Below are 11,789 nucleotides of genomic sequence, written 5' to 3'. Positions count from 1 at the left end.
TGAATTCTTCTAAATCCCTGAAACCAAGACCACCTCTAGTTTTTACTTCTGCCAGCCTTCCCCATTTTATCCAATATATTTTTCTGTCATCTCCACTTTGGCCCCACCAAAAATTTGCCACTTTCCTACATATATCTTTACAAAGCATTTTAGGCAGCTTTCAGGAAAACATTATATAAACGGGAAGAGGAAGCACTATTGATTCGAGAAGAACTTCCTTGCCAGCTTGACTCAACAGTTTTTCTTTCCAATTGGTGATTCTACTAATGACTCTTTCCCTGACATAATCAAATACTTGCCCTTTTTATCTCCCAATCACCATTGGGAGTCCCAAATATTTACTCTGCTTGGCTTCCTTCATGTGCTGCATCACTGAGAGTACTTCCTGCCTCTTCTCATTTGTCATGTTCTTGCTAAACAAAATTGAAGATTTTTCTGGATCATGGTTCACAATATCGGCCGATATCGATATGTACCGGCCGAGTCATAACCAGAACAGAGGGGACCGGTACGATGCCGATCCTCGAATCGCGGATATTACCATATTCGCAACGATTCACTCTGACTTGACCGATATTGGCCAATTCGAATCCGTGATGCATGATATCGGCCGATATATCCGAGTTAACTCAGAGTCGACTCGGATATTTTTTTAAATTGTGCCTTTTTTATATTTTCTTATTTTAGGAATTTTTTCAAAATTTTTGAAAACTTTCATATGCTATAATGTGCGTATCACTTGATATTCAACCGATATGCTGCGATAGATGTGAAACAACCGAAACCGCGACGCGACCGTGACTCGCGATGGCGAACCATTTGCCTTGTGGATTTTGCATATGTCTCCAGTGTTCTCATGATTTGCTCAGCTTCCCTCCCATCTGCCTTACAGAAAATTAGTGAGTGATCTGCAAAAAATAAATGAAATAGACTGGGACTTTTGTTGGCAACTTTTACTGCTGATATTAAACCCCGCCTAGCAGCTTGCTTCAACAAATTAGATAATACTTCTGCGCAAATAAGAAACAGACAGGGGGTCTGATAAAACCCTTTGTCTCACCATTAACATTAATAGCATAAGAAGATTCAGAAGAAATGCAGTTCATGATCCATTTTATCCACTGAGGGCAGAGACCCATCTAGCCAAGTAGACCCATTCTATCCTATCATAAGCTTTAGACATATGCAGCTTACTACCATATATCCATCCCTACCAGATCTTTTGTGATTTAAAAAGTGAATGTATTAATGGGCAATAAGGACATTATCTAAGATCTGTCTACCAGGTGCAAAGGCAGATTGGTTTGGGCTAATGCAGCAACCTAGAACATGTTTAAACCTATTCACCAGAATTTTGGCTATGATTTAAACTTGTTCTATCAACCTAGAACATGATTAATACAGTACATTACATAGGCTAATGGGTCTAAAATGAGTTACTAGAGTAGGGGTATCAATTTTTGGAACCAGGCATATAAGTGTCTTATTAATAGCCTTTAGCAAGTTGCTAGAATGAGAAAAACTTTTAATGGCAGCGACCAACTCATATTTTGTGATATTCCAAAATTTCTGAAAGAACAAAGGGGACATACCATCTGGTCCAGGAGATTTATTTGGATACATAGAAAAGAGTGTTGTCCTAATTTCCAATTCTGTGGCAGGCCTGATGAGCTAGGAGTTCATCTCGTTAGATATTGTCTGTGGAATTCCCTGGAGGATGCTACTGAAGTCATTGGGCTGATCAGAAGTGAATGGGCCTGTTTGGAACCTGAGTTTTTTGGAAGTTTGTCTAAAATTTTACTGTAGTGTACTGTAGAAGTTTTTGAAAAATTTTTGTAAAAATTTTTGTAAGATGAAAAAATTTGTAGAAATTTTTGTAAGGTTTTTTTTCCTTTCTTTTTTTTTCTTTTTCTCTTTCTCTTTCTTTTTCTTTTTCTTTCTTTCCTTTTTTTTTTTTTTTTTCTTCTTCTTCTTCCCCGTTACCTCCGCCGCCCCCTGCAAAAGCTCCCCCGTCGCTCCCCTCTGCCCGCAACCCCCTCCCCCACCCCCTGCAAAAGCTCCCCCTCTCTCTCCCTCTGCCCGCCACCCCTCTGCCCGCAACCCCCCTCCCCCACCCCCTGCAAAAGCTCCCCCACTCCAATACTGCCAACGACCTTTCTGCCATTGCACCCTTCAAATCCGCCATTGCGTCCACCACAACCCCAACTGCCCCGGCTTCGACTGCGCCGACTCCCATATCATGCCACCGCATCTCCACCGTCCGCGACTGCGCGTGGGTTTGGAACGAGTGACTTTTCTAGCAAGTGTAACGCGCCGAGCTTGTCTTCGTCCGATCCAGAGCTGAAACGAAGCTCCGCAACGTGAAAAGTTTCTTCCAACTTGGTAGCGGATAGTTGCGGCGGTGGCAGAGAATCATGCGCTTTTCTTGGTGGGGTGGGCTCCGAAATCTTCGGCTTTTCTTGAGTTTGCTGATACGGGTGTATAAAATGGTGAGAGATGGGGGAGTTAGTCAGCGGGAACCTCCATTGGGTGAAGCTCTGAGAGGTGTTTGAGGAAGATGAGGATGATTCTGAATCGGGTTTGGTCGGTGCATGTGGTGGATGAGAGGAAGACGGTGGAGGAGGGAGAGGAGGAGGAGGAGGAGGTGCTGGTGGTGGTGATGTTGGTTTTGGCGGTGGCTGATCAGAGATGGCTGGGAAAGGGAGTGCTGGAGAAGTGGTGGTGGTCGGACTGAGCACTGTTTGAGTACAGTTGCGAAAAAACCCGCAAGAAAAAAGTGGATGTGGGTGCAATTTTTAGCTTGGGGTGTTGAGATTTCATTACCGGCGCCGGAAGCGGTGGTGGAGGTTGTGGCCGGTTGGGTAGGGGAGAAAAAAGAAGAAAAATTGAAGGGAAAGTTTTTTGTGTATTATTTTAAAATGTGTAGGTAAAAAACTTTGATAAGTTTTTTGGGGTTCCTGCAGCAAAAGTTGTTAAAAAACTAGTAGGTAAAAAACTTGGCCAAAAACTTCACTTCCAAACAAGCCCAATAACTGCCGAAAATAATTTATGATTTCATTGGTGACCTCATCCTTATTGCAGCACCATTCTCCCTTACTGTTCCTTAACTTGGCGATTCTGTTCCTCTTTCTTTTGCTGGCTACACAAGCCTGGAATTAACTGGTGTTTTTATCCCCCTCTCTCAGCCATTTGACTCTAGATTTTTTACTCCAATACAGCTCCTCAACTTTATAAGCTTCTGCTAGCCTTTTGTGCAAACCAATCAATTTGATGTTCTTTCCCTCCATGTTTCCTTCGTTTACAGTTTTTATTGTTCTTTAATCTGTTTGATAAGTTTTCCAGCATTGCTATTAAGGCTTCCCTTCTTCCTTCTAAGAAGGGCAATTCCGCAGTTTTTTATCTTACAATGGCTCTTAAAGAATCTAGACCCTTGCTGATTGTTAGATTCCGTTTGATAAATTTGAATCTGAATTCTGAACTCCGAATTCTGAAATCTAAATACTGAAACAATTAATATGCTGAATTTTAAGCACTGAAAAGAAATATATGAATGTATGAATTTTAATGCTAAACTTATTTATACTGTTTGATAAACATTTATAACTGAATGTTTAATAAGTTAAATTGGATAATTTTGCCCTTATATCTTTTCATCCAAAAAAAAAAAAGAAATAAAACCTATGATTTAATTAGCTTAAAATTGTTAGGTATGAAAATGATAATATTTATTTTTAAATCAAATTAATATAAAAGATGAAATATATTATATGAGAAATATGAAGAAAATGTGAAAGTCATCTAAAAGGGAGAAAAGAGTAATAGAAAATAATTAGATAGAAAATATTAGGTTATTTAATTATATAAGAATTTTAAACATAATTAACAAACAAGGGTAGATTTGATAGATGCCATAAGATAGTTGAAGTAATTCTGCTGATTCTTATCAAAATTAAGCATTCAGTTAGGATTCTTGTACTGAAAAAAATACACACAAATTCAGCACTACTTAACAAGTTCAGCAAATGGATTTTCATTTATCAAACACTCAAAACATCTGAATGTCTGAAAAAATTCAGATTCAGCACTTTTTTATGTTATCAAACATATCCTTAGTCTAAGCCTTTTTAACAACATTCCCCACCTCTTTATACAACTGAGGATGGCACAGCCACCCGCCCCGCAGGAGGCTAATGGGGCGGGAAATTTGATAATTTTGCCCTTATATATTTTCATCCAAAAAAAAAAGAAATAAAACCTATGATTTAATTAGTTTAAAATTGTTAGGTATGAAAATGATAATATTTATTTTTAAATCAAATTAATATAAAAGATGAAATATATTATATGAGGAGTATGGAGAAAATGTGAAAGTCATCTAAAAGGGAGAAAAAAGTAATAGAAAATCATTAGATAGAAAATATTAGGTTGTTTAATTAGATAAGAATTTTAAACATGATTAACAAACAATGGTAGATTTGATAGATACCATAAGATAGTTGAAGTAATTCTATTGATTCTTATCAAAATTAAACATTCAGTTAGGATTCTTGTGCTGAAAAAAATACATACAAATTCAGCACTACTTAACAAGTTCAGCAAATGGATTTTCATTTATCAAACACTCAAAACATCTGAATGTCTGAAAAAATTCAGATTCAGCACTTTTTTATATTATCAAACAGACCCTTAGTCCAAACCTTTTTTAACATCCCCCACCTCTTTATACAACTAAGGATGGCACAGCCACCCGCCCTGCAGGGGGCTAATGGGGCGGGGGTGGGGGGAATTTTTTTCACCCCGCTTAGAAACACACAAAAAAATAAATATATAAAATATATATGTATATAATTATATATATAATATATAACTTAATTAGTTACAAACTTATGATAATGATATTATTAGTTATATGTATTATATAATGTATATTAGTATATGTAATATAATTGATATTATCAATTATACTAATAATTATATATGTGTACTAATACAAATTATTAATTGGTTATACTAAATTTACTAATACATTTATACTAAATCCCTAATTACACTTAATATAAATAACATTTTTTCTCAAAAAAAAAACCACAAGTACAATATTGAATTAGTGATTGTATTTGTGCCAAAAGTGAAAACTTGAATACTTTAGTTGTTTTTGTTTCATCATATTGGATTGTATTCAAATAACTTTTGTTTGATTGTTTTTGTAAGTTTCAATTATGAAATTACAATGAATAAAAATTTGGTGATGTGTTGATATTTTAATACTTAATTATTTACTAAAATTTAACTATAATAAAATTATATAACAAATTTGTATTAGCCCCATGAGGCACCCGTGGGAGAAGCGGGGGACGGGGGATGGGGCGGGGCGATTTTCCCCTGTCTCCCGCCCCAACCTCGCCCCATTGCCATCTTTATATACAACAGCCACTTTTTATCAAACATGAATCTGTTCCTCTGTTTTTTCTTATTGGGGTTAGTATCCAATATAAGAATGCAATGGTTAGAAGCTTCTTTTTCTATGTGATAGCATTTAGCTCTATCATGGTTATCCAGCCAACTCCTAGTGCAGAGAACTCTGTCAAGTCTTTCTTTGATTTCCCCATCTCCATTCCGTCTATTACTCCAAGTCCAAGGGTTTCCTTCAAAGTCCAAATCTAACAAATCATTGTTGTTTATAAAGTTTTGAAATCTTTGAAAGAATTTTCAGATCTTACTCTAGCACCCCATTTATCCCTGTTTGAAGAAATTTTGTTCATATCTCCCATAATGATCCAGTTATTCCCCAATAAAAGCTTTCTCCTACTCACTAAATTCCACTGGGCTCTTCTAATTTGGTCATTATCACTAGCATAAATGCAAACACACCACCAATCCTGGTTCAAATCATTGTCAAAAATCAGGGGTTCAATGGTAAAACAGGTAAAAAGCACTTTTTTTGACATTTAAATCTTTTTTTCCAAAAAACTGCCAGTCCATCCGAGTTTCCCACAGGGTCCACCACAAAGAAACTGTCAAACTTGATAAAGAGCTGCAAGTTAGTAAATGAGTTCCCTAGTCACAAACCTGTTAGATCTTTAGCAAATCCATAAAGAACTGGTAGTTTATGGGTAAATGAGTTTCCATACTTTTATTTATTGTTTATAAGAGGGATTTGGAGAGTAAAATTTTTATTTACTCATGGGAAAATAGTTGTTGAATTTCGGCTTGCATTTCCATTGATGTCTGTGAATAAACCAAACAACAAAATCAATAATCATTCCCATTGCTTTTCCTAAACTAAACACCTGAAAAGGAATAACATAAACTTATTCCGATTGAAGAGGTTTTGATAGTGATTATCATTGCCATTTCGAAGTGGCAACCAAACGGGTACTTACTTGTTCTCCTACGGTCCTACTACATCTACATATAAACCATTGAGCTTTGGTTCAATAAGCACCAAAAAGGGGACTAAGTCCCTCTTTGAATCATTGATCGGGGGTTTGAAACTCATTTGTAGTGAGAAAAAAATTCAAAAAAGGTGTCAGAGTACTCCTTTAATCTAGTTGGATCCGTGTGCCTACTAGCCCCTAATACAGTCTCTTTAAACCCTTCCCCCTCTTCCTATAAAATAAGATAGATTAAGTTATAAAAATATTATCTCTTCCTATAGAAGGAGATAGATTAAGTTATAGAACCTATAGAATAAGATAGATTAAGTTATAAAAATATTATCCTTATAGCCAGAAAAAAAACTAAAACTACATGTACTACTGTAATTGTTATAAACTTTCCCTTCCTATAGAATAAGATAAATTAGATTATAAAAATGTTATCGTAGTTGGAAAAAAAAAAACCTAAAACTACATATACTACTATTATCATTATAAACTTTCGCTCCCCTATTTCTGTAAAATAAAATAGATTATGTTATAAAATTATTATCGTAGCCGGAAAAAAAATACTAAACTACATATACTACTATCATCATTATAAACTTTCCCTTCGTGTAGAATTTTATAAAATAAGATAGATTAGATTATAAAAATGTCATGGTAGCCGGAAAAAAAATAAATACTAAAACTACATATACTACTATTATCATCATAAACTTCTAGCATTTTATAAACCTATGTCTGGGCGGCCTCACGCTTTGGGTGAGACCCCGTTCAACTAGCATAAGTATAAATTAGGGCAAATTACATTTTACCCCCTTGTGATTTTGGCAAAAATCACATAACCCCCCTATGATTGTAAAATCTATACATAAACCCTCTGTGATTTGGGTTAAAGTGTCAAATAAACGAAAAACATCCATCGTGACGATTCGTGTCTTACACGCGCTTGTACTACTGGTAACAGTAAGAAACGTTCCCATATTACCCTTGACCACTTTAACGGATCCAATAAAGCCTAGATCTGTGCTCCTTATCTCTTTCAATGACGGCAATGGATATGGCTCTGTTGATGGTAATGGTGGTGGTTATGGGGCTGGAAGCGAAGGCAGCAATGACGGCTGTGGATTTGGCTCTGTAGGTGGTAATGGTGGTGGGTCGGATCAGGTGGAGGTGGTGGTCCAGGCAGTAAATATGGTCAAAATGGCGGCGGTAATGGTGATGGATGGAATGGTGGTAGCTATGGTCCTGGTGCAAGCAGCAGGCAAGGGAGTTGGGACAGCAGCTATGGCTACGGCAGGGGCTGGTGCAGGGGCCCTGGCTTAAGATATGGCAGCAGTAGTACTGGTCATGGCAGCGAAGGTAACAATGGAGAAGGGCAGTATGGAATCACTGGTGGGGGCCTAGACAGGGACAATCAGCAGCTCCCATACAGCATGAAACCATGACTAGAGCTCTTGTTTCAGAAATGGCTTTTTTTGGTAGTTGACCAACGGAAAAGTATGGGAGAAAGAAAGATGCAGAAACCAGAATCCTATCACTTGAAGAGAGGTGCAGAAAGCTCTCCCTTTGACTCTGGTGGGCCTTCCACCACTTTGACTGTTGCAGACGCGGTTCCTCTCGTTGTGAAGAAAGAAGTAATGAAAGGAAAGGGAAGCCCCGGCCGTGTTCGTTGTTGCATTTTTTGTATTTATATTAGGGTAATTTGGACATTTCGCCCACAAATCGTTACGATAGGTAGTTTCCGTCTATTTGACACTTCAATCCAAACCACAGAGGATTTATGTATAGCTTTTAAAATCATGAGGGGGTTATGTGGTTTTTGCGAAAACCACAGGAGGGTAAAATGTAATTTACCCTATAAATTAATACTACCAAACTGGAAGATATAGAAACTCTTAAAAGAAGGATCCAATAAGTAATCAATCCTGCGGGAGAGCAGCTCGATGTAGGGGCACCAGGCTTTTCGTATAAGGAATGCAACGATGCTGATAAGAAGTGGGTGGTCTTCCAAGTTTCTTAAAGGTATTCTGGTCAAGATGATAAAGAACCAAGCCTCTTTCACCACAATCCAGCCACAATTCTCCATTCTGAAAGTGCACAACCTCTAATCTCCGGCTGAAGCTGTAACATTCCGATTCCAGAGGTCGAGGACCATCTAGGGTTGGCCGAAGACACCATTTTCTAACCCAAGCCCAGCTCGCGTAGTCCTCCAGCAACCATATATCAATGACGGTGTAACCCCGATACACATTACAGAAGGATAGATGTTCATCCACCACTAAAAGCCGCATATTTCTGTGATTCACTCTGGAGTTGCACTCGTCACCAGGATGAGGCAAGGTAGAGAAATCTTCGATATCCATCCCAAAAATTGTTATTCCACTGGTGCAAGGTGGGATATCTTCCTCAGCAGCACGGCCGCAACTTGTGATCCAATGAAGAGCTCCATTGCAGATTGCAGGTGGGGTATCATATTGAGGGGGAGAACCTGAAGGTGGGCTTTTTATCTTTCTCCAACTCCTTCCTCCGAGGCTGTAGATAAAGAACTGGAACCCAATACACAGGTAAAGAATCTTAAGCTCGTTTGCCGATGGATCGTAAAAGAAGGCACAGGAAGCACCTTCATTAGGACCATCTAGAACCAATAGTTCTTGTGTTAAAGGGTTGAATACATAATAACGCCAGCGAGCAAAGGCATCCCTGAACAAAAGCAGTCCATGACATGAATCAACTACTTCGGTGTCACCTTGACTCATCTTTATTTCAGGCCTAAGCCGCAATTTTTTTATTTTGTTCCTGCGGTTGCTTGCTTGATCCAAAATGTAGAAAGCCAATTTTCCAGTTCCCCTCGAATCCGTTAGATCCGTGGCTTGCACAAAAATGAGTGGAGCAGACCTATCCAGGTGCAATTTGATAAAATAATCTGAGGAAGTCAATGATCTCCAGCGCCTGCACACCCTTCGACAGTCTGCGACACGATCTGCAGGAAGTCTAAGCAGGATGTCTATCACGACATCGTCAGGAAGTTGTGCAACAACGTTATCACTGAAACAAAATGATAACAAAATGATAATGCGCTAATTATCCTTCTCAAAACAAGGGCAATGCATGCGAAGCACCACCGGCGAACCACGTTTGAGGCAGCCAACCAATCAACAATGTCCAGTCCTTAAAAAAAAACTCAAGTATAAATAATAGCAAGAAGAAATTAATATCAACATGTCGGAACAACATGGAGATAATACAACGGGGAGGGGATTGAGATGAACATTGTAGTCTAAAATCAAGATTCCAGAGACCAAAAAAGAAAAAAAAAACAGTGGAGGAATTAAACCTGGTAGTTGAATTTGCTGAAATTGTATAACAGACATAACACAAAGTTCGCTAGACCAAAAAAACATGTAATTCTGTAACCATTTAAGCCACAAGAGTTCTGGCCTAGCTAATAAACATCAAATTTCTTGCAAAGTTTATATTGCTAGTATCATAAATACATTTTTCAATTAATTTTTTAAATTTTTTTAAAGGTTTCCAACCTCTTATAGTAACACGCACATACACAAAAAGGCTATATATATATATATATATCATTACAAAAAAAGCGACAGAGTGTTTTTTCAAAACAATGTTCCAAATAATTTTCTATCCAAACACACTCACTTGAAATAGTACCTGGGTTTATTTTTATTTAAATTCGTATAGAATAAATGCAGTTAACGTGATTTTTTTTTATAGAATAACGTTCCAAATTATTGACAAAGACTTTGCGTTACTTGTACATATGGTCTTTTTTCCACCAAGAAAACTCCAAAGACTTTGCTATATCCTGAAACAGATATGATCTATGAAAAAAAAAAGGCTGAGATAAATGACATAACACAGAAAGCCATACTAAAAGATTTTTGGAGATCAAAACAAGTTATATTTCTTTTACCTTCATCCCAAACAACAATAAGCACATTACAAATGCGGCGTTTACATGTGCAAAAGATATTTTTCAATCCAAAACAAGTTCTTCTTTTTTTTTTTTATCGGAGGGAGTCGTACCGGCCATGCGTGCTGGGTTTAAGGGATGCGGAAAAGAGTAGGAAAATAAAAGGGATATTGGAGAGAGAGGAAACGAAAAAGCGAGGAATCGCTTTATTTATTTATATTATTTGTGGGTGACAAGAAATTTGTTGTAGAGCAAACTCTTAGTCCTCGAAGCCCTGGATTGCTTTGTGACTTTAAGAGGAAAGAGTATGGCAAAAGAATACCTTTTGGAGTTTACTTGGAAGTGGTTTTCAGACCACAGTTAGGATTAGGATTATGCTTGGTTTTCAAGGTACTTAGGTCTGATTTCCTAGAAAATTTTACTGGCCGTGTTTGATAATTCGATTCAGCACTTGAATTTAATGAATTGAGACTTTATTATGTTCAAATATGTTTGATAATAAAAAATAGAATATCTTAATTAATTAATCAACTGTGCATTATTTAGATAAAATTTACTCAAAGCAATAACTAATACGCAATTCACGTATTACTTAATGCAGAATATGTTCAAATGTTAAAATTTTAGTACATAACAATTTAGTAAATTAATGGATTCATATTTCAAATTTCGAACTTCAGTTTTATCAAACACACGTATAGTTAGGTTTTATATATATATATTTTTTTTTTGAACTAGATTTTAGTGCTTGATGGTCTGTATTTTCTTTCTTTAAATACATTCAGCAAGAATTTGACACAATGCTTACTTTATCACTGGTGGCTGTGCTTGGGACCCTTGGTAACTGATTCAGACTTTGATGATTTACTTGCTGCATTAACTATCCTGAACTTGATTTCAGGATTTTCATGATTTACCTGCTCCATTCACTTCAGGATATGTTTTCCAGTGGTTTAATTAATTCGAAGCATGATCATGATGACACAATCTATCATTTCATACATCATCCCAAAAATTGCAACGGAGTTTGCTTCCAAACCCTACTCCATCTTCCTCAAATAAAAATTTGTTAAAATCTATTTTCTGTTTACAGATCTGATAAGGAAGTCTCTCCTAGGTAAGGTTTTTCTGCTAATTTCCTTTGCTTTTCATCATTACCCATAGTAATTTATGCATCACCACAATCTCCTACGATTTTGTTAGTTTTATTGGTTGTTTTTTTTCTTGCTAATTTGAAGTATTCAGACGAGCTACGCCACGAAATTTGTCTCAAACATCTATAATCTTTTATTTGTGAGAAAGCTTTAACGTTTTCCTTTTTTGTTGATTGTTGCTTTAGACATATTCTGAGAAATCCCCCCTCTTTTTCTACATTTTCATTTAAACAGTCTTTGTAGACACCATAATTTTGATAAATTATTTTATTATTTATTCCTTTTTTTTATTTTTCTAAGAAATCATTTTATCTCATT

At 36.7% G+C, this 11,789-nt stretch overlaps 1 protein-coding gene across 1 annotated transcript; it reads right to left on the bottom strand.

The window, feature by feature from the left end:
• Positions 1-8,302: 8,302 nt before the first annotated feature.
• LOC113724651 (F-box protein At3g07870-like) lies at positions 8,303-11,479 on the bottom strand. The gene is made up of 2 exons (XM_027247535.2): positions 11,409-11,479; positions 8,303-9,428 (listed from the first exon to the last, which is right to left on the bottom strand). The coding sequence occupies exons 1-2, from the start codon at positions 11,477-11,479 to the stop codon at positions 8,303-8,305; spliced, it is 1,197 nt and encodes a 398-aa protein (XP_027103336.2).
• Positions 11,480-11,789: the final 310 nt, after the last annotated feature.

This window comes from Coffea arabica, chromosome 2c (assembly GCF_036785885.1).
Source record: "Coffea arabica cultivar ET-39 chromosome 2c, Coffea Arabica ET-39 HiFi, whole genome shotgun sequence".
NCBI lineage: Eukaryota > Viridiplantae > Streptophyta > Magnoliopsida > Gentianales > Rubiaceae > Coffea > Coffea arabica.
Note: the sequence above shows the minus strand (reverse complement) of the source record. Positions and strands in the feature narration are given on the sequence as shown.